At 47.1% G+C, this 23,914-nt stretch overlaps 1 protein-coding gene across 10 annotated transcripts; it reads right to left on the reverse strand.

Moving 5' to 3' along the window:
* Positions 1–2,289: 2,289 nt before the first annotated feature.
* On the reverse strand, positions 2,290–23,824 carry MARVELD2 (MARVEL domain containing 2). Of its 10 annotated transcripts, none has more exons than XM_087430229.1 (10): positions 23,120–23,617; positions 22,577–22,660; positions 21,886–22,490; positions 21,447–21,584; positions 19,691–20,854; positions 17,714–17,749; positions 10,386–10,534; positions 9,985–10,156; positions 6,533–6,583; positions 2,290–5,930 (listed from the first exon to the last, which is right to left on the reverse strand). In XM_087430229.1, the coding sequence occupies exons 5-10, from the start codon at positions 20,837–20,839 to the stop codon at positions 5,808–5,810; spliced, it is 1,680 nt and encodes a 559-aa protein (XP_087286355.1). In that variant the 5' UTR covers positions 20,840–20,854; positions 21,447–21,584; positions 21,886–22,490; positions 22,577–22,660; positions 23,120–23,617; the 3' UTR covers positions 2,290–5,807. The 10 variants fall into 10 exon arrangements, with proteins under 10 accessions (XP_087286355.1, XP_087286357.1, XP_087286354.1 ...); XM_087430231.1 differs by having other exon boundaries at positions 22,049–22,490; positions 23,092–23,617; XM_087430228.1 differs by having other exon boundaries at positions 23,092–23,617.
* Positions 23,825–23,914: the final 90 nt, after the last annotated feature.

Genomic DNA, 23,914 nt, shown 5'->3' on the forward strand with positions numbered 1-23,914 from the left:
TTTTTTATAATTCTCTTAAACCTCTTTTTTTTTTTTTGAGGAAGATTGGCTCTGCGTTAACATCTGTTGCCAATCTTCCTTTTTTTTCTTTTTTCTCCCCAAAGCCCCAGTACACAGTTGTGTATCCTAGTTGTAGAGTTGTAGCTCTTCTGTGTGGGACACTGCCTCAGCATTGCTTGATGAGAGGTGAGGCGGTCCGTGCCCAGGATCCAAACTGGCGAACCCTGGGCCACTGAAGCAGAGCACGCGACCTCAACTGCTACGCCACTGGGCCAGCCCCCAGAGATTAGATTTCTAAAATAACTTTTTAATTGATATAGAACAGACAAGTTCAGTGCAGAAAGTGAACTAATCCCAAGGTAGAGTGAAATAAACACTTAAATACGTGTATACCCTTGTAAGTACCATCCAGAGCAGGATATAGAACAACTTCACACCCTGGGAGGCTCCATCACACCCCTTCCCAGTTAATAACTGGCTCACCCGAAGTAAGCCCTATTTTTAGATCACCATCACTTAATTTTGCCTGTTTGGGGCTTTATATAAATGGGATTGTACAGTATGCACTCTTGTCCAGCTCTTGTTCAGCATCGCGTCATGTTTGCATGTGACAGTTCATCCTTTTTTACTGCTCTGTATGTTCTATGACTAGACCACAGTTTCTCACCTCTGCTACTCTGCTGTTGACGGACATCTGGGTTATTGCCACTTTGGGCTATTCTGAGTCAAGCTGCTCTGAGCACTCTTGTGCATGTCTCGTGGTAAGCATTTGTACTCATCTCAATAGGAGGTACAGGTGTGCAAGAGCATATAATAGGAGGATTTGACCTAATCTGGAAAGGCCAGGGAATCATTGCATTGCAATGCTCATTGAGTGATGTTTTCTGAATCTCAAACGTGGAGGCCAGGAACAGACCTCCTATGTCTAGGACATTGGTGGGGACGCTTCCTGCCTCTTCTCTCAGCCCTGGAAGCATTAAGACTAAGTACGTCTTGACGTTGGCTGCCATTTGTGTATCCGGCCTATTCATAAACGAGTAAGACAAACCCCTGACCACACTCACAATCAGGACAACCACTATTCTGTAGGTGATATCTGTTTTCTTTTTGGCAAGTGATGACTCCTGGTGGGAGGCCCAGCCCACTTGCTGAAGCTCAGAAGGCCCTTGCCATCCCAGTCTCCCTTGCAGCAGAGAAGGGCAGGTTCCATCAAGCTGCTTCTCCCTCTGAATCATCTGAGTCATGAGGGTGCCCAGCATTCAAGGATGGCAGGGCGGGTGGCACAGAGGGCAGGAGTGCTGTTGTCACAGATAGGATTTTAGGTGTGATTCTGGACACTGTGCCTGCTCCGTGGCCTCAAATTCAGTTCTCCAGCCCTCCCAGCAATTCTGTAAGCCAGACAGGAGATGGTAATAAATTCCTCTTCTCTTTAAAGCAATCAGGTTTGGTTTCTATGGCTTATGAAGAACCCTGACTGCTACATCCTTCCACCAAAATTCTCCCCTAAATGATGATTACCAGTATTTGTTGTTTTAATTGGTAGCATAAAAGGGTGTTCTGTGTAAAGAGAGGAACCCTGTATGCTACTGACAAGTCAAACTGCCTTGGTAAGTGCCTATTATGGGTCTAACATCTCGCGATAACTTTAGTTCCTCCAAAGCAACGAAATGGTAGTTAGCCATTAAACAAGCCACAGGGCAAACATAATGAAAGCTTTACACACCTGGAGGGGCATGTGCATGATACGCTCCTTATATCTGGGGGCCTTTTTATACAGAAGGTGCCAAATCTGCACCCTGTTAACGGGAAAACACCTCCCTGCTCCGCCTCCTCTCACACTGGCGCGTGACGCTGGGGCTCTGTCCAGTCAATCAGCTGAAAGGGAGAGGTTATCTGAACGTGCTGAGCCCACTGCGGAGCTAGGTAGATGCACTGGGATATACAGACCTCCAAAGAAGCCCTGATTATATAATAAATAGACTCATTAATAATGAGCTATACTTCTATAAGGAAAAGTTCTTATCAACAACATCAGAACAAAAAATGTACAACTGAAAGTAAGGATTTTCATAGAGATTTATGGTTTACAATATGATTTCAGGTACTTTAATCTCATCTGATCCCACAGCTCAGAGGAGTTAAGTGATTTGCTTGAGGCCACACAGTTTGAACCTAGAACTAACTCCTATTCTGTGCTTTTCTCACCATACAATAAGAACATTAATAATTTAAAAACAATGGTAATATAACGGAATTGCATTAAAATGAAATAGAAAACATAACTCTGAATTCAGAAAAATTACATGATCTAGTTTTATTAATTCTTAATTAAAATGCAAAACACAACATACTATATAATAAATTTATTTTGTAAATAGCAAAACTCTTTCTTTATATAATATGCTTACATAAATATATACCTGAGTAAGACAAGAATGGAAAGATATGCTCCAAAAGGTTAACAGTGACTATCTCTGGGGTCGAATTATAGGCAATTTTATTTGTGTGCTTTTTTGGAAGAGTATGAGCTTATCTTCATTTTCTAAATTTTCTACAACAAATACATATTACCTATATGCTTTCTGAACAAGCCTTTTATCATTGTTATTAAATAGTCATTTCGATATTCTACTTTTCAAATAGCCAACTCATGATCCAACTCAGTGACAAGTATATTTTGAATACCTAGCCACCATCCACTGAGCAAGCATCTGCCTGTATCTCACACACTGTTCCACTGAATCTTCACAGCAGTTTCATCACGCAGCATCGCATCCCCACGTCAGAGGAGGCTGATGCTCAGAGAGGGTCATCTGTCGGGGTCACTGTCAGTAATGGGGTCTTGGTTGTGGCGCGCTCTGAGGTCCACCTTCCCCCCTCCTCCCTGGGACGGCCCCAGCGTCTCCACCGCGGGAGAGTTGCTCTCTCACGCTGGCGCAGCCTCTCAGACGCCCTTCTTTAAAAACACACTTAAAGTATTAAAAGAGACAATTTTTAAATGATTATATGTATCATAAAAAAGACTGGAAGGATGTGCTCCAAACAGTATTTACCAACAGAGAGTGGAATTGATAGTGGTGGGACTTGCATTTTCTAAGCGTTTATACTCATTAGTTTTTTTCCTTTTAAAAATATTCTACAATAGCTTTTTAAAAAAAGGTGCGAGTCAGAAAAATCATAGACTTTTCCTATACTATCTTCTGAACACTGGCGCATGTCAACATCAGGTCCAAGACACAAACCATTTCTAGTGCGTCCTTCATCACCAACCCCTTGCATTCTCACTCAGCTGTCCTGTTGGGCCTCGACCTCAGGGTCTGCACCTGTCCCACTGACGACTCCGTCTTCAACGCCAGGACAGCACCAGGCCAACAAAAACGCTGGGCCCACAACTGGCCAACGAGCGCGGGAAGAATACGCACTTCCCTCCTCTCTCGTGTTAGACATCCTGACACATTTTCATATTAACGTTCGATTAGAACACATGTTCAAGTCTGGTAGAAGAAAGAAAATTCAAAGTGTCAGTGCTTCTGAACCTCACAACTTGCCAAGGGGGGCTGTTATGGGTAGACCTGTGTCCCCTCAAAAAAGATATGTTGAAGTCCCAACCCCTGGTCCCTCAGAATGTGACACTATTTGGAAATAGGGTCTCTGCAGGTGTCATCAGTTAAGATGAGGTCATACTGGAGAGGGTGGGTCTCTAATTCACCATGACCGTGTCCTCACTAGAAGATGGCCATGTGAAGACAGAGACACGGGGAGAAGGCCACGTGGAGACGGAGGACTGGGGTGACACATAAGCCAGAGATTGCCAGCAAACCCCCAGAGCCAGGAAGGGCTCCCCCACAGGTCTCAGAGGAGCAGGGCCCTGCTGACACCTTGATTTCAGGCTTCTACCCTGCAGAACTGTGAGACAGTCAATGTCTTTGTAAGCCACTCAGCTTGTGGCACTTTGTACGGCAGCCTGAGGAAACCAACACCGTGGCCTTGACTCTGAATTCCTGCAAATAAGTGGGGAGGAGGAAACAGTCACCTGAACAGCATGACCCACAGGTTTTCAGTGATTTTCCAGTTTATTTTCTAATAATGGAAACTATTTTCAGGAACATGCCCAGTCAACACAGGAATGCTAGAAAAGCAGACAATAAACACACACACAAAGCTAGAGGTAACTGAAATGTTGGCGCGCCTCGGCATGGACACAAACGTCTAACATCAGTGTTACAACACTGGTCTTCAAAGACCACATTTACAACCGTAGTAAAAACAGTTTCGAAAAGTTAAATTTCCATAACACTTCATTTCAATACTAATCTAACTCTTTACAGTCTACCAAAAAGGTATTATTTCTTCTTTTTTTTAAGCACTGGCATTTTTCTTAAGTGAAAAGTTCACATGGGGACAGAAAGTGAAGCTGTTCCAGTTGGGGAGCTTCCAGAGGGGCCTTGCTTCCCTTGGTGTCACCTCTTAAGACTCTCGGGACCTAAGCTGAGAACCAAGGAACTAAAATATTAACAATAAACACTAAATAAGATTTCACTGACAAAGAAAAACTAGGATGTTCATTCAGTAACCAACACTTTTTAAGCCTCTGCTTTTCCATATGCTTTTCTTTGGTTTCATCACTCTAGAAAATTCTTTGAACTTTAATTGTTTGAATGGCAGCTATATGAAGGAGAAATTATATTTCTACACCTTGGAAATTATCTACAAGATAGATGCTGAATAGGAGCCAATAACAATGATTTTTTAAAAACATTGTTTTAGGCAGGTCATTGTTCATACTAATAAAAATAAAACATTTCTCATGAATAAAGCCCCAAAGGCAAGATAATTCTTGGGGAGATGAAGCACCCCAATAAATCAAAGGCAGATTCTAAGTAAATGTAACATCGGGGGCCTTAGGATGGATGTCCAAACAGGACCGAAAAGGCAACAAACTCAACCATCCTCCTGTTCTGTGTGCACAGGACCGGCTGGGCTGGGGGATGCGGAGACAGGTGTGCAGTGATACTGATTAAAGGTACGAAGACTGCCTTGCACGGCTGCGGGTGCAGAACCACAGGGAAGCATCTGCCTAAGGCTCAGTGGTTAGAGGTTATCAACAGCACAAAGAGGAAAGTCATGAGATACGTGGCTTGTTGGTTAGCTGGCTGGGCTTGCTCACGAAGGACCCTTCCTCGAGACTTATTCTCGGCAGTTGATTCATCTCACAAACACTTCTGTAGACTTCACAGACACTCACGTAGTGCTTGTAACGAGCCAGGCCCTGTTCTGAGGACTTTACGAATATTAACTCACGTCAATCCTAATAACCCCACGAGGTAGGTACACTCAGCCCCATTTCACAGATGAGGGGAAGAGGCACAGGGAGATGAAGCAACCTTCCCAAATTCATGAGGCTCGAAAGTGTTGATCTCGGATTCAAACCCTTCAAGGGAAGAAATGAGACCTTTGGCTAGGAAGAGAAATTTGTCCTAGAAAAATCCTAGGAATCGGCCTGAACGAAAAAGGAGAAAGCAGCACTGGCATTGACAGTCCACTTGCTCATCACACCGTGAGGACGTGATCTCTAAATGGCGTTGTCTTTTAACAGGTACAGAGATGCATACGGGATTCCCTCCATTCTTAGACACCTGAATTTGTTCTGAAACCTCTGAAGTGAAGCCGTCCTGTTTGCACACTGCACACCAGCTAAACCCGTCCGAGCTGCTTCAGGAAGCACTTGCTTCTCCATCACAGGGTCCAGCAGAGAAAAGACAGTAAATAAATATTGACTGATATAAAAAAGTGGTTTCGAATAAGGTTTAAGAAGAACCTTGGACATCCCAATTCATTACTTTATCATATTCTTGAATTCTTTGCTTTATGTGAGAAAGTTTATTCTTCAGATAATCACAGCGTTCCTTTTTTTCAAGAAATGTAGGATCCTGGAAAAGAAACACAGCCATCATTTCAGCCTCTGGCTTCCTCAGTGAAAAACACAGAAACATACATTATCGCCTAGAAATGACCCTTCAAGGCAGATTTTCCTGCAGATTTCAAAATCTGCCAAATAAGAACAGATAAGCTCTCTACATTTTTCAGTAGACTTTATTTTTTAGAACAGTTTTAGGTTGACAGCAAAATCGAGTGGGCAGTACAGAGAGCTGAGGCACCTTTAACTTTAGTAAAATATGTAAAAAAGTAAGTAATCAGTACAGAAAGCTCTCTCCAGCTCTACCGATGTGCGCAACTAAGTTAAGGCTGGAGTCAGACAGGCGTGAGGTAACTCATCTTCCCGAAGGAACTGTAGGTGAGGAAGTGTGTGTGGGCGCTCGCTCCCTGGGCTGCTAAGTCAGGATGGGGCAGGTGAACTCAGGACAGAGATGAGAAGAAAGGCGCCCAGCAGCCATCCATGCTCCCTCCCTAACAAGCAGCATCTTAAGAAATACAAAAGAAGAACTACTTCAGCTAAAAGAATCTAGAGTCTGTCAGTTGTCACCACTGTACCTGGATGAGAACGTACTTGGAAGAAAATTGTTTTACTCACATTCTTTTTTTTCTTAAACTCTTCATGGATTCTTGAAATTCTCTCATGTTCCTAAAAATAACATATCATACGTCTGAATTAAAATACTTGCATTTACTCAGATCATCTCTTAAGAATGTCTCAGAGTAGAGGGGGAATTAGAACAGGAAACAATTTCTACCTAAGACTATAATGAAAATGTTCACACACAAAGATTCAACTCACTGGACGAACATCTGGGGGCTTGCTGCCTGCCAGGCACTGGGGGTTGGGGGGACGAGAGAAAGGCCTGAGCAAACCCAGAACGGAGTCCCGGGCCGCAGCCTGCCAGCGTGTAACCCTCTTTACCCCAAGACTCAGTTCCCTTATGGGTAAAATGGAAACAATGACCACAACTACCTCAGAGGCTGTGAGAGGCTCACGTACCCGGAACGATCCTTATAAGGTGCTGGTGCATGACAACCACGCTAGCTATAATCGTCGTTTTTCACCCCCTTTGGAAAGTTCTTTTGCAAGTTATCAGGTATTGGGATTAAGAGACTGAGACTAATCAACTTGTGAAAATAGGTAATATAAGGTTCCTTCTAAGTTTATTCTACGTTTTACAATAAATATGAAATGTGTTAAGGGGTCCAACTGTCTATCCAAAGAGAACAGGTTACCAGAGCAAGGCCCTCATTTATCCATAAAACCTATGCTAAATAAAACATCAAATGTAATAATGTATGGTTCTAAAAGCTTCCCCTGAGGACACTGCCATCGATTACCCACATCCTCTTCGCAGTACATTTTAATTCTATGATGTCTTTTACACACTAAGATCGTGAGCATCGCTGTGTTTTGATCGTTTGCTGGCAGTGAGAGGCCCCTGGTAACGCAGCGGTCACCTCTGTGACAGGTCCTGGGCTCGGTGTGAACCACTGCCCAGGCCGGGAGCTGTGCTGGGGCCGCAGGCAGAGGGGAGAGCTGTCAAGCCAGCCCCGCGGTCTGTCACAGAAACTGAATTTGAGAGAGTGAGGACCAGAGGGATTATTTTGAGCAGTATTCCTATTTTATGGACTTAGAAAAGTCAGGTGATTGTTTAATTTTTCAAGGGTACACAGTCGGGTTTGAGAGAGAACCTGTCCCCTCCCGCCCCCGCGGCCCTGGGCTTTGACACACGCCCTGGGGCTGTGTGGGGACTCCTGCCCAGGGCACAGCTCAGCCTGCGGGGACGCGAGGTCAACTCCTAAGAGACAGTCGGCATTTCTACTTTAGATGAGGACCAGACTACCTGTGCCCTGTTTGGCCACTTACTTGTCACATTGTACTAAAAACGAGAGGAAATGACTCCTGTTGATCCTGTGTGGAAGTACCACGGGGACTCAATCTCTCAGCACCCACTGTAATCAGGACCCTCCCGCAGCCCGAGCCCTTGCCCACTCCTACAAAGCCTCAAACTAGAGACCACTGGGCCTGGGCTCAAAGACTGCACGTCACGGGCGGGCTTCCCGGCCTCGAGTCTGCCAGCCAGCTCGCTCCTCCCACCCTGTGCTGATCCACATTCCCGGGCTCTCATTCCTTCCTCACTCCCGAGGGCCTCTGAACTTGGTCACCCTTCTTGGACCCCTGCACCTTGCTTGCTTTCCAAATGTACCACCTGACCCTTGACCTGCAGTATTTGCTGGATTTCTCCCACTTCCTGGTACTGGCATCTCTTAGCCAACACCATTCCCTCGCTCTGGGATGGGGAGAATGTCACTGTGCTACACTTTTGGCTTAGAGAGCTGATAACTACAACTGATGTAAACGTGCACTTAAAAGTCTGTGGTCAGGGGCCAGCCCAGTGGCATAGTGGTTAAGTTTGGCACACTCTGCTCTGGCAGCCCAGGTTCGTGGGTTCAGTTCCTGAGCACGAAGTTACACCACTCATCAGCCATGCTGTGGTGGAGACCCACACACAAAATGGAGGAAGCCTGGCAACAGATGTTAGCCGAGGGCGAATCTTCCTCACCAAAAAAAAACAAAAAAAAAAGTCTGTGGTCAAAACAAGGATGCTCGATGAATACGGGTCTCAGGAGAAGAATATATATATATAGTATGTATACATATTACATATACATAAATTTGTTTGACATTTATTAGAACAGTGTATGAGCTTTTGAAATTTTAGTTACACCAGCACAGTCATGAGTCACTTAATGACGGGAACACGTTCTGCGAAATGCGATGTTAGGCGATTTCATCATTGTGTGAACACCATAGTGTGTACTTACACGAACCTAGACGGTAGAGCCTACTCCACACCTAGGCTATGTGGTATCAATCTTATGGGACCACTGTCGTATATGTGGTCCATTGTTCGAAAGGTCGTTATGCGGTGCACACTGTAATAGATTAGACTAATACATCCTCTTTAAAAGGGACAGGGTGTTTTTTTTTTTTTTTTTGTGAGGAAGATCAGCCCTGAGCTAACATCTGCCAATCCTCCTCTTTTTGCTGAGGAAGACTGGCCCTGGGCTAACATCTGTGCCCATCTTCCTCCATTTTATATGGGTTGCCGCCACAGCACGGCTTGACAAGCGGTACGTCGGTGTGTGCCCAGGATCCGAACCGGTGGACCCCAGGCCACCACAGTGGACTGCGTGCACTTAACCACTTGCACCACCGGGCCAGCCCCTAAAAAGGACAGGGTATTACACAGAATTGTTCACTGCAGCATTATTCACAAGAGCCAAAAGTGGAAACAACCCAAATGCCCATCAACTGATAAGTGGATAAACAAAATGTAGTCTATCCATACAATGGAATAATATTATTATTCCACCACAAAAAAGAATGAAGCACTGATTCCTGCTACAACATCAATGAACCTTGAAAACATTATGCTAAGTGAAAGAAGCCAGACACAAAAGGCCACATATTATATCACTGCATTTATACGAAATGTTCAAAACAAGCAAATCCCTGCAGACAGAAAGGACATTAGCCATCGTCAGTGGTCGAAGAGAGGCAGGAATGGGGAGTAATGCATAATGGGTATGGGGTTCTTTTTGGGTGATGAAAATGTTCTGGAATTAGAGTGGTAATGGTTGTACGACTTTGTGATATACTAAAACTCACTGAAGGATGCACGGCCCCTGGTGGCCCCCCTACACGTGCCCACCCCTTTGTGAATAAACCCCCTCAAATGATCTTAGTCTGAGGGTGCTGTCTGTTTCCTTTGGGACCCTGATTGACTCAGTGTGTATCTTAGGCAAATTTATATTTTACTTACACAAGAAAACAAAATGCTGCTTAATAATTGGAGGTGAAAGATATTAAGTCACAGAGTTTGAACTGTAACCCTGACTAGTCACCTGGAAGATCTCAAATAACTCTCCTACATACCGACAGCAGACCTAGGTGGTTATGGCTTCTCCACATTTCAAGAAAGGTCGGCTCCTACCCTCCTGCTAACTCTCGGAGCCCCCCAGGCAGCTGCAGGCACTGACCTGCTGGTTTTCCGAACGACGTGGCAGTCTGCCCATCACGGCGTCCAGCTCGTCCAGCTTCCTCAGCACGGCCTGAACTTCCGCAGAGAGCTCCTTGTACTCGGAGAACTGGTCCTGGAACACGGCTTTATAGCGCTCCCGCTCGTCGTCCGTGCGAATCGAGGGGTATTTCCTGAGGAAGAAGCAAACCAAAGTGACTGCTGGTTCATGACAACAAGCTGAATGGGACACCCGCTCAGCGGGTGTCGTGCATCACTGTTGCGGCTTCAGTTCAACTCTGCCTCTTGGACAACAGACGACTGCTCACAGTTACGTGGGTTTAAGCGGAGACCACTAACGTGGAAAGACAGGCCCAGACGCGGTCTCTCAACATCCACCTGAGGACTCGAGAGGGCACTCACGCCACATAGTCGGGCATCACGATGGGCTTCGGGATGTGGCCCAGGGGGATGTGTCCACTCAGCAGCTCAGGTTTCATTTTTGTTGCTCTCAATTCTTTGAAATTAACTTCTTGGTCCCTCTGTCTATCATCACAGGTGGTCATTTCACACTACAGTTAGGGAGAACAAGAGGATTTATTTATAAACAGCGGCAGAAGAAAACAACAACAACCTAAATTTATTTTTAGAAGAAAATGGGGGGGAGGGGCAGGAGGAAACAGCAATGAACACTTCCTTCAGAATTCCACGCTCCCTGGTCACAAAGCTGCCCTGGACGTGTCTGTAAGAGCCGGAGGGAACCACGTCGAGGGAGGGGAGGACCTGACAGGGACCTACGTGCACGTGTCACAGGTGGACGACGGAACGGAAACATGGGGTCTTAAGGGCTTTATTTACTTAGGATTTATACCCCAACTAACTGTAAGAGAATAAAAAATGTAGTTCGAAATGAGAAATCAGGGCCGGCCCATGGCGCAGCGGTTAAGTGCGCGCTCTGCTTCAGCCGCCCGGGGTTTGCAGGTTCGGATCCCAGGCGCACACCAATGCACCACTTGTCAGGCCATGCTGTGGCGGTGTCCCATATAAAGTAGAGGAAGATGGGCACGGATGTTAGCCCAGGGCCAGTCTTCCTCAGCAAAAAGAGGAGGATTGGCATCGATGTTAGCTCAGGGCTGATCTTCCTCACCGGAAAAAAAAAGAAATTCAGAGAGGAAAATGGGACAAGTCGACATCAATGGAAAGAGAAAAACGACAGAGGGACTGGAGATGAATAACTTACAAGGAGCCAGTGAGCAGTCAGAGAGGGAAACTTGTGCTCATCCCCTGGAGGGCAGCGGCAAACCCAGAGCAGAGGTTTTGGTGTCTGTCACCCGCCCGCCTGGGGCCCTGAGCTGGGAGTCCCTGGAGGCTACAGAATCCAGGCTGCGGGGAGGGTCAGGTGACCCTGAGAGAGTCCCTCCAGGCCTTTTCAGTATAAGCATTCAGAAGAGGGGAAGAGGAAATGGCCCAGGAGGAAGCAGCAGGACAGGCCTTAAGAGCTAAGGAGCCGACCCAAGGGGAGTAGGAGTGGCGCCAGGGGAACCCTCTAGAACGGGCAGGCCAAGGTGGATGCTCAGCTTTGAGGCTGGGCAGAGACTGCTGGGGAGCCCAGGGGGCGGTGCCCAGAACACCAGCCAAGTGGGTGAGGCTGGGGGATGCCAGGAGAGAGATTTCCATTCTCTACAAAATGGAGTAAGGTTCAGAGAGGTTGAGTACGTTCTCCAAGCTCTCACAGCTGTCAAGTGCAAAAGCCACGATTACAACGCAGAACTTTTTGCCTCACTGATACTTGAAGGGAGTCATACGAGGAGGCCGGTTTACCTAAATGTGTGTCACTCACTCCTCAAGTTCCCTGCAGTTCTGGTAGCACACGAGAGAGGAGTCTGCGCTGGCCACAACGCCACAGTGCAGAGGACAGCCAGCTGGCACGTGGCCCTTGAGTCCCCGTCAGGGCAGGAAGCCCCTCCCTGGCCCTGGGCCTTCGCACTCATAACCCTGTGAGCTAAGCTCAGAGTACCCGGGGGCGGCCTCCTCCATGAAACAATACAAACACGGCTTTAGAATCTTGCCAGGCGGCATTTACCATCCTCTGCTCCCCGGTGTCCCCACCTCTGGGGCTGCCCTGGAGGTTTGGTCTAACCCGAGCTCTTCTCAAGACCACTGGCTCTGAACTCACCACGGATCCGCCAGAGGCAGCAGGATGCAGAGGAGAGGCTGCACCCCTGGGGGCGGGAGGGCACCAGACTGCCGGCTGCAGACAGCTGCCCCCCTGCCATGGCCCCCCATCCAGAATGCGTGTGGGGAGCAGAACACCCCGAGGCAACGAGGTCACACGGGCGTCTCTGGGGAACACGCCCTGAATTTGTGTCTTTTCTGCTTTGTCTTCCACCAGTTCTCCATCCAGACAGATTTTTACATATTTAGTCTTCAAAATAATCATGGTTTTCAACATTAGGGAAACTTTTTGGCTGAAATAAGTTGGTTTCTATTTCATGGTATCCCTTTTTCGCTTCTAAATACCTAACGTTCCATTCTCACTGCTGCTGAGGAAGGCGCCTGGAACGAGCCGACCCCCGGGTGTTGCAGACTCGGATTTCCTGCTTCTACTCATGCACCCTGCCCAGGGAGTCACACGGAGGCTTTGTGCCCCGGGTAGAATTCTTCATGGAGGAACTATTCATTTTCCTTACCTGCACAGCCCTAATTCCAAGAGTTACCTTTTCATATAAAAAGGGAGTTTTAAGAAGTCAGAATATTTCCACATAGACTATTTTATCTGCTTTAAACTTTTTTGTTTTTATGCTCTTAACATTTTTTCCCACTTTTTTGGGGTGAACCTCACTGATCATCAATTCAGAAAACCCTATTGGGAAAAAAAAATCTGAAACTAGACACTAGACCATGAACCAAACCCTGCTTAGGGATTCGTGGGAAGGATTCGGTGGGCCAGCAGAGACGGACCACGCCCAGCAGCCCCCTGATTACAAACACACGCCCAGATCTCACTTCAGGCAAAAACTAGTCTCATCAGCAGATATCAGAAAAGCTTCATTGTGAGGCAAGAGAAAGTGATCAAGCAATGGGATAAGAAATGCTATGGATATAATTACTAAGCTTTTCAAATTAAAAATGAGCTGGACAAATAGCTGTTGAGTTAGAAACAGGGAGGGGGGACACGTGTGTAAGTGAGCACATGCCCCCCTGCTGACCCTCCTCCGCTGAGTGCACGAGGTAACGAGGCACAGGCCCTGATCCCAAACCCACATCATCTCTGCTGGTGCTGAGATTCCATTCTGGCTTTTCTAGCTTGGAAAAGACTTGCTCAGCTCTTGGGGATTTATAAGAATTTGTTTCTGTCTCTATTTGATCTTAGTTTATGTCTGTATATTTTTTCTTTTTAAAATGATCTTACTTGCTTTTTAAAAACTGTGTTCGTTAAAATACAAAACAAGAATGGACAGCCTCATAGGTAGTTCCAAACGAGGGACAGGAAACAAGTTCAGAGAGGGTGAGTGATCTCCCCAGGGTCCCAGAGCTACTGAGCAGCTGACCTAGTACTCAAACTCAGATCTGCCTGAGTCCAAGGTGTATTTTCTCTTCATTAGGCTGCACTGCCTCTCCTGTGACAGTCCGCCAGTTCTTCCCTGCTAAGGACGAGGAAGGAAGCGGGTGAAAACCATACCCAACGAGAAGATGGAGAGCCAACGTTTTCTGTAATTTTCTGGTTGAGAAGTCCAATAGAGGTTCCTCATTAAATCATGAGATTCCCTCTTACGGAGGGCTGCTCTGGAATATACCTAAATATGCAGGAAAAGAGGCTTTTGAAAGGATGCGCTTTGCATTCAGCTCCCATGTCTTGAAAGAGTAGAAGTTCACTGGATTGATGGACTGAAAACTTAGTTATTCCTGACCACTCCAGGACGTCTCAGGATCTGGGACCCGGGAATGCACCCTGGACACACTGGGCACCCACCTTCTAGGGAGGCCTGAAAGACCTGAAAGGTCTGCTCTCTGGCAGGTCTTCCTAACCGTGTCCCACCTGCTCCAGCCACATTCTCACCGATGACACTGACCACCTTATCATTTGGGGCAACTTCCTCCAATCCGTCCAGGCCTTTCAGGTCAACTCTACTCTGCACTTAATCCCATCGGTAAACCCCACCACCTCAAAGGGACCGACCAGGAAGCCTGTAAATTCCACCCTGGCCAAGAATGAGCGCCATTGCCACATCACGGCGAGACAGCGCCATCCAGCCTGGCGCTGGGCAATCAGCTTCTACCAAGTGCACTGCGGTGAACACCACCAAGCAAACAGCTCCTTCTCTTCTGCCCCCGAGGATGTCCTGACACATCCTTCCTAACGTGAGCACTGACTTGTTAACCTTGACATCATATCTCGAGATCACCTGTTAATAAGAGTCAGCTTTCAGAAACTGAATTTCCTCATAAATAAGGTTTCGGGCCCCTTTTCCATTATAAACAGTCTTTCTAATCCTGATCCATCTTCTAAATCAAAGTCTTTTTCAACTTGATATCTTCCCTGCAGTGAACATATCTTAGGACTCTCACTGGGCTGCGACGTAGCAATTCGGTGCAATTTATGAGTCTCCTGGTCAGTCCCTCTGAGGGAGCAGGATTTACCAGTGTTTTAAGGCAATACTGGCAATCTTGAATGAGGGTGTTGGCAATGATCTGCCAAGCCACCCTCTGGTGACTCCCAGTTGGGAAGACTGCCTTCTCCATGTGGTCAAACTGACTCCCGTCTCTGCACTAACACTGGAAGGCAGCCCATAGGGTAAGCTAGCGAAATCGTACTTAAATCTCACACGAAGGGCCAGTGTTATTAATTGTTTAAACATCAGCCTTCTATTGCTTATCTCAATATTGGAGATGAGGACTTTAAGTTAATTTTTTAAAGACGTAAAAAAATTTTGAACACGTAATATAAACCCATGCTATATAATTCAAAAGGTGCAGAAGGGAACACAATGAAAAGTACGTGTCCCATCCCGTGTGTCTCCCCACCCCCTCCCCCGGCCACCATGTAGCCAGCTGCCCTCCTAAAGGCAACAACTGTCATCCATTTCAGGTCATCGTAAGAGCGAGCGTCCACTTAGCTTACTCTGATCATCGGAACAAGTCTAACTGAAGCATACATCCCGACAGCAATGAATGCTGAATAAGTGAACATAAAACTCACTGGACACAAGGGAATCAGAAGCTGAAACAAAGCACAACAAAAGCAAACAAACAAAAAGCCAACACACGCCCTCCCCCGCCCCCCCAAAGCAGGGTCTGTCTAATCCTGTGGCCCACGCTCCAAGTGCACAGACTGTAGCACTAGGTCCACGCTGCCCAGGGAGAGACGCTCTCAACACTCCGTGGACCAGCCGCCCCCAGCCTCGCTTGTCCCACGCCTGCCCAGTCTGGCCTGGTCCGACGGCTCTGTCCATTTCTACAGATTTGTGGACATCCAAAGGAATCCCAGCAAAGCTGCTGAGCCGTCTCACCTGTGACTCAGACAACTTCATGTACATGTCAGAAATAATTCAACGCAACCGACTCTTTTAAAAAATGTGTCTAATTACAGATCCCAAAGGATGCCTCGACCAATTAACAATGCTGAACTTGAGACATTCTCATCCACAAATTGATTTCCCCAAGAGACGTCAGAGAAATACAAATCTCCAAGCAAATTATTTAATTTTACAGTTCTCGAGACTCGAGCCCCTCCCTACAACACCACACCGTGCCAATCTCGTCTGTGTTGTTCCTTTCCCCAGGTGTGTAAGCATAGAGATGACACTCCTTGCAGGGTTCACGTCACTGGCCCACAGCCTCACTGGCACGTGTTTGTTCAGTGACTGAATTAATGACGACACTGATGTAGCAATCACGATCCTGAGGACACACCATTCATCTCTTCATAAAGCCCTTATTTCAGCGTCAACGAAACATCTTCAGACAGTACTTGTGTTATAACATAGACAATGAGGCTACAAAGAGCCTCATAAAAGGTCTTTTCCCAACGTATGCACTTACAGGACTTGTGCAAACTAGCCATCTAATACAAAAACCGGATGGGAAACGAAGGGACGGTAGCAGAGAAGGAAGTGCAAACATAATATGAAAAGAGCTCGACCTCAGTCCTGAGAGAGAAACGCAAATTACAGCTCTGTGAGGCGCCACTCCTCACCCACCAGACCCACACGTCAACAAACGTGCTCACACTTGCTGCGGTCAGCGTGGGGGAGTGGAAACTGGTGACACCTCTACTTGACCCCACAGGACAGGCAGTGTGGATGGGAGATACTTGTACGTGCGACGTTACTCGCCGTAGCACTGCTTTTAACAGGGAGAGACTGGACACAACCTCCACGCGCACTCACGGTTAGACAGATGGGTGCTTCCACACGCGGCAGTACCGCGCAGCTGGGCGAGAAGGCGGAATTTCTTCCCGTGCTGAGAAAGAACGTCTCAGAAAGGTCTCGTTGACTGAAAAGATGAGGGCCCTGACGGTGGGTGCTGGGCCCCCACGTGTGTCCAGGGCGGGAGAGCGACTCTGCGCACAGCACCTCTGAGAGGAAACAGACGCGAGGACACGTCCCCCGCGGGAGGCAGGGGCCAGAGAAGACTCTGCCTCAGACGCCCCCGAGTTCTGAACCAAGTGAATTATGCCCTTTTCAAAGAAACAGACAAACCCAAAGGCTGGATTCTCAAGTTCTTGCTTAGAAACAATGCCCAATATCTTAAAAAGAACTTTACTATGAGGTAAAATGATCATTATTAAAATATATTATTACATATATGTAAATATTTGTAATAACAACATCTTGTTGAATCCTCTCAGCAAACTTGTGAGGTAGAAGTTACTATTATTCCAATTTTACCCATGAAGAAATCAAGGCATTGGAGGATAAACACTGTGGAAATCAATGAAAGAACCCGCAACTAAACTGGGCCGGGCCGGCCTGCAGGAGGAGCTCTCACCCCATCACACCGTCCATGACGCCAGCCAGGAAGAGACCCAGGCTCGCATCTTCCCCAGGAAGTACAGCCACTTGACTGCTGAAGGAAGATTTCTCTCCCCGCCTGGCAACAGCCCAGACAATGAGAAGCCATTGTCGCCCTGAACTGATACTTTCCTCCAATGGACGTCAGAACAGCGTCTCTCTCTCTCCCCCTTTCTCTCTATAAAAGCAGCTCCCCTCCTTTGTTCTCTGGATTTGCCTGTGGTTCAAGACAGCATGCACGTCCCAAACTGCAATTCTTTGAGCTATTCCTGAATAAACTGGTTTTGAGATAAAATAACAGGCGAATTTGCTTTTCAAAAGTTGACAATACCTTGCCTACTACCACACAGTGAAGTGTGGAATAGGAATATCTTTCCTGAAAAAACCTGGCATCTGAAAGCAAGGTGAGAAGGACAGAAAAAAGTGGCAAAGAACTTGAAAGAGACTGAGGAAAGTTTGGAAGAATCACCTTCATTTAAAAAAATTAAATTTTAAACATATATGGAGAACCAACTGTTGACTTGCATAAGCTGTCATCTAACAAAATTAGAAGATGCTATAAATAGCCTTATCCAATTCCGTCCTTTTAGTATTAGAAAAAAGCTGGAAGTCCTATTATCAACTCAATGTCACAGATACACTTTCACAGACAGATGATCTACTCTGCAGATAAGCAGACAAGAGAGAAAAGTATTTAACAAATTTAGAGATAAAATAAAATGTGAACTTTATTCTTACCACTTTCCTTTTCGATGGCAATGATGGCTCACTTATCTGGAACAAAAAGAGTTGAAATGACTTTTCAAAGGTGTGTCAAAGAAGCTACTTTGCAAATATTTTCACCCATTTGCACTTGTAGCACAATCTCAATTTTACAGAGGTAGACTCGCTACTTGAAGGACGTTCCTCCTGACCTCTTGGCCACGTTCAGACGGACCAGTGGAGAACAAGAGGAGGAGGGATAACTGATTCCCTGTCAATCAGGAGCAGAGAGCAGAGCTGGAAATATGGAGACGGGGAAGACTACTAAGTAAGTTGCTCTGAACTACCTAGGTAAGTTTTATTTAAATAAATAAATTTTATTTATTCTTGGGTCCCATTACCTTGCACAATTAAAGGGTTTGGGAAAGTTATCCTACAAAATTAATAGAAAAAAGCCACAGGCCATTACATCTTCTAACTTTTAGGAAGTTACAGCAATATACAAACAGGGCCAACCTCCAACATCAGAAGCGATTCAAGTCTAATCACATTATGAAAGTCCTATAGAAACAAGTTTTTGTTGAGAAGGGGAAAAGAAATGAAAGTATTATATTGATAATTACAGTCACAGTCATGTAGAATTCTGAAATGACATTAAGAACTCTGTTGTTAAATTTACATACAATTATGAGGAAGTGTGTATGTTTCACCATCTGGATTTCACACTGAAAAGAATTTAAAGTTCTTTACTTTGTATACACAGATGTAAATTTAGGAAATATGCTTAATGTGCTGAGATAAGTTTTTAGAAATAACTTAAATCTATGTTGAGTTCCAGTGAGATAAATACATTTTTTGATAAGAGAGTATGGATCACAGTGAAACACGTTGAGGGTCTCGGTCTAACACATAAGGTACCTGTTATAAAATTAGTCAAGTTTTTTGTTATTACGCATAAGATTCGCGCAAAAGATGAAAAACAACATATACAGGTTGGTGAGTAAATAAATAGGTTATTGAGTAAATACGCACAGGGTTTCATTTTTATCTATAGTTTGCCCTATACACCACGTGCAATTATGTAGCATCTAGGAAGTCTTTGGAAAAGTGGGAAAAGAAAAATGCATGATAGTTGACTTAAAATTAAGAAAAAAATTAAGGTAATACTGACATTTCCGTGGCATAGGAAATTCTACTACACACTCCTTAGAAGAAAGCAAAACATTAACTTATTTCAGGGTATAATGAAGCTAGTTGAACAGACTCTAACATTTTTGCTACCATTCAAATAAAATAATTTTAAATAGGGCTTTTACATGATCTTATCCTCCAGGTATTCTTATTATTAGTTCTCCTCCTTCTCCTCCTCCTTCTTTTATTTACTTAGTTAAATCCTAGAAATAAAAACAAGAGCAGGGCTCCTGGTCTAATTTCGAACACTCGTCTCCCCAAATAAGGATGAAACAGCAACATGCAGGTTTTCACAGAGCATGTTCGTTACAACTCACTCTCTCGATACTTAAAAAAATCAAATGTGGCTCACCATATTCTTACTTGACTTTATTTAACTCACTGGAAGAAAGCAAGACTCACATAACAGATTTAAATGAGCACTTCCCTCCTGTAACTGAAAAATTATGTCTGGTTTTTTATTGTCTTACCATACTAAAGACTCGAGATTGTTCTCAAACTTTAACGATGAGATGTTTATTTTATTGAACACGTTATTGTTCATCGTTGCAGAAATTCAGTAGCCGTGTTTTCCCCTTGGGCGTCAGACAACAAACTACATATTATATTACAGGTCTGGTGTCTACTTGCCATGTTACACAACAGTGACACCCCAGTGGGCTAGCTACCCCAGTGAAGCATGTCAGACACTGAGCTAGGACTTTTGAACTTCAGATTAAAAAAAAAGGCTTCTATAAATTCTTTGAGAACTGTACATATTTAACTAGGAAGTAAACAACAGAAAAAAAATAAAAACAAGTGAAAGATTATGAAATTCCTTACCTCCTGTTGTTCTGCGTATTCCCGATGTCTCCGAGCCGCCTCGTGCCTCCATAACTTGAGGCAAACTAGCGCACTAATAAGATAAACGATCATGGTGACAAACAGGAAGATCATCGCTGCGATCTGCCCTCCCTCGACCCGGCAGAACACTGCATTCACGGGCGTATTAAATAATGGGTAGTAGCAGAGCCCTCCTCGGTTGGTATCATTCACGTAGACTATGGCTGCAGCCATATACAGAATAAACAAGGCAACGTTAATTCCAAATTCAGTTAGGGGCCACCAACTGGAGTCCAAAAGAATGGTCCGATAATACATGGACATGCCCAGAACCAGGAGAATGATGGTGGTGATCCAGGCTAATCCAGCAACCACGAGCACAAAGGGGGTTTTGGGGCCAGTGTAGTAATAGCCCCCATACATGCTGCCCAGGCTGCCAACGCCTCCCATGCCATAGGGCTGTGAGTATCCAAACAGGTTATACCACTCGCTGTCCTTGTGAATGTAGGCGGTGACACAGGCGAAGACGCCAGCCCCCAGAAGCAGCTCCACCACCCCCAGAATTCTCAGCAGGCCGGCCCACGACTTCATGTAGGAGTATCTCAGGTTATATTCCGCCACCTTCTCGCTGTAGGTCAGCGCGGACTGTGTGTGTCGGCTGAGAGACCCGCAGGCGTCATGGGGGAACAGGGCATCAGCTTCTCTCCGGGAACTGGAGGCTCCCTCCGACCCTCCGTAAGGGTCTCTGCAGGAGCTGGGGGCTGAGCGGGGGTTTGTCCTTGCTGGAGAGGCTGGCGGGGAACACTCCACTCCATCGGAGATGTATCTGATGTCAGACACCGGCTTGTCCCATTCGGGGTCCTTTTTCTTCCCTCTGAAGAAGTTCTTCCAGGACTCGGGGACAAAGCGCCTTACAGGTTTGAGATCTGGCGCTATGGCTGGTTCCTCTGTGTCACTTGAGTAGAAGTCTGGGCCGAACGGTGGCTGTAACGGGAGAGGGGGTGGTGGCAAAGGATCAGCGCTCTCTGCCAGCTCACTGTTGTGAAGAGACTGGAGGGTTCTCAAGGTGCCGTCTTGATAGGGCAAGTCCCTGGGGACCTCATCGTACCGCCGGTCCCGGTTCCTGGATCTTCCATCATTTGATGACATTTGTGATTTTTACACCTATGGCCAAGATTCAAGTTATCACTTATGCTTAGTTATTCTTTCAGTGATGCTGATTTTATTCACTTAGTAGCAAATGATCACATTTAGGAAACCAACATGGTCACGTCTAACCATTATGATATGTAAAAATGATAACATAAATATGTATATTTTAAACATATGTTTAACAATTATGTGAGCCAGGGATGTAGTCATCATTCTATGTGATTTTAAGGGCAATCAAAAATTTAAATCTTAGCTCTGAATTGAAACATTTATAAGTCTAATTTATCTATGAGTCCTGTAAGCAACAAAATGTAAAAACCGAAAACGCGACCAAATTTTAAAATACAGGATGCTGACACATCCCAAGTAGAGTCCTTTCCTTAAACATCTAAATCAAAATATCTAAGAGTCTGAGCGTACCAACACTGGATGGGTCAGCACACACTCCTTGCTTTCTGTACCTCAACCCTGCTCTGGGCCACCCCGGCGAGGAGCCTTTCCTGCCTAAATCAGGAAGTCATTTTAGGGGAGCTGCTTCTTCCACTCTAAATACCAGCACTTGATACTAGATTTGAGAAACTGAATTCTCAGAGAAAACAATCACCGAAGGTTAGGATTCCCCAAAAGTATAGCACACAGCAGCAGCGATGACCGAGCACATCCCTCTGTCCACCGCTGTGATCTAGAGGGGACTTGCTGTCGCCATGGACACACTCAGCGTCCTAGAGGGGGTTCGATCCACCTGAAAATAAAGCACAGAAAAAGCACTTTTACAAACCTGTTGCTTTCCTTCCTGGCATCGATGAGCTGCACACCCACACGCAGAGGAGGAAACCGTCTGCAGTGTGACCACTGGCCTCAGGCACGAGGACTTCTCCCTCAGAATCCTTACTAGAAGACCCACAGGGCACCCGGCACTGCTCTCGTACCGAGAAGGTCACACGGACAATCCTACCTCTACGGTGTTGAACAATTTAGGATTCCTAAGGCTTTGTTTTATTTTACTTTGTAAAATGGAGACCTATCACTCCACGAATATTTACCAAGCACCTGCCAGGCCCCAGGCATGCTGAAGGTGTATCGGAGAACGGGCCGACTGAATCCCCGCCTGCATGGAGCTTAAACTCCAGTGGGATGACAGCTGACCGAGGAGGGAGATGAAATGTATCAGATGCTAAGGAGCGTTACGATTTTAAATATAATGACCTGGGAAGTCCTCACAGAGAATGTGACATCTGAATACAGAAACAGAGGAGGTGAAGGAGGAACCAGGCATCAAGGCAAGTGCTCCAGGCAGATGGAACGGCGAGTGCAGAAGCCGTGAGGAGGCAGGAGTGCCCTGCACAGTCAAGAGCGACTGAGGCACAGAGGCCAATGTGGCAGCAAAGTGCACAGGACGGCAAGCAACAGAACTGAGGCCATGGGAATCATCGGGGCTTCAAAACCACTGGAGAGGACTTTGGCTTTTCCTGGGCAAGAGATGAGAAGCCACCAGAGGATTCTGAGTAGAGGAGTGACTCTGCTGGATGCAGAGCTGAGAGGATGCTCCAGGAGACCAGGGGGCAGCAGGGAGACGGGCTAGGGGGCCACTGAGGTAACCCAGCGGACCACGGTGGTGGCAGCGGAGACAGCAAGAAGAGGTCCAATTCTAGATGGAGGGAATAAAAAATTTTTATTATAGAAATTTTCAAACAATAAAAAGGGGAAAGAATAGTATTACTGACCCCTACGTACCCATCAAAGAGCTTCAGTCACGATCAGTTGATGGCCAGCTCGGTTCCTCTGACCCCTACCTTATTCCCTCTGCCATCCATTACTCTGAAGCAAACCACAGACACCAGATCACTTCACCAGCAGCCTTCACCCCTCCAGCCCAGCCTGGGGAGAGCAGCCTGCGAAGGGTCTGAGAGACCCATCAGGCTTCCAGGTGGAGATGCCCAGGACTGCCACAGACTAGACACAGTAACTGGGGACGGGTGGAGAGGGAGGCGAGGTCCCCCTTCCCGTGGTCTTCTGACCGCGCCCTCCGATTTCAGAGAATTAACCGTGACAGTCCCCGCACGGTGCCCAGTGCAAAACAGGAGCTTTATAAATGATAGCAATTAGCAGCTATTTTTATCTCTTTTATCTCTGTTGCCTAAGAAAGCTTCCAGTCTAGAAATGCACAGTACCACTATAGTCTTGAAATGCATTTTCCTAAGAAAAGTAGAAGGCAAGCACAGCAAATAACTTGAGCAAGTTTCACATACTCTCTCAGCATCCGTGACGCGCACTTACAGGACACCCCGTGGCTTCATCTGACTCGTGGAAAAGGTGATGGACAACTCGGCTTCACCTGTGAAAAGTGGCTCATGTGAAATATCCCACCTATCAAAGCTCAAACAAGAAAGCAGAAAGTATCTGAAGACCGTGGAGTAGCAAAACACGCGATTTTAGAAGGGGACGGTCGGCCGTATCGCATCACGGCCCCAACACCTGGAGCCCCTCCTCTGCGCTCCCGGAGGGCCCCCCGGACCGCGGGCCGAGGCGGGAGCCGCGCGGGGCTCAGGGTTCCGCCCGCCCGAGAGGGGGCGACGCGCTGGCCGGGCCCCGGGGTCCGGCCGCGAGCTCCGGCAGCCCTCCCTCCGCGAGCGCGGGGACACGAGCCCCTCGCCGGGCCCCGGGGCCGGCGCCCCCCAAGGGTGAGCGTCGCTCCGTCCGTCCAGATCCCGCCCAAACGGCCGGAACTGAGTCGGGCCGGACGTCCAGGTCCGCGTCCCAGGACCGCCGGACGACGGCGGCTTCGCGGCTCCTGCGTCCGGGTGAAGCCAGGCCGGCGCCGCCTCCGCCCAGGCCCGCGCCCGGCCCGCCGCACCTGCCGGTCTCCGGCCCCCGCCCGCGGACCCCCGCACCTGCCTGGGCTCCGGCCCCCGCCCGCGGGCCTTTACCTGCGCCGCCACCCCGCGGGCCCCCTCCCCGCCCGCGCACCTGCCCGGGCTCCGGCCCCCGCCCGCGCACCTGCCCGCGGGCCCTCACCTGCGCCGCCGCCGGAGGAGCGCGCACGCCCGCCGCGCCGACGGGCGGGGCTCCAGG

This window comes from Ceratotherium simum, chromosome 4 (genome assembly GCF_057802395.1).
Source record: "Ceratotherium simum simum isolate JZ-2026a chromosome 4, ASM5780239v1, whole genome shotgun sequence".
NCBI lineage: Eukaryota > Metazoa > Chordata > Mammalia > Perissodactyla > Rhinocerotidae > Ceratotherium > Ceratotherium simum.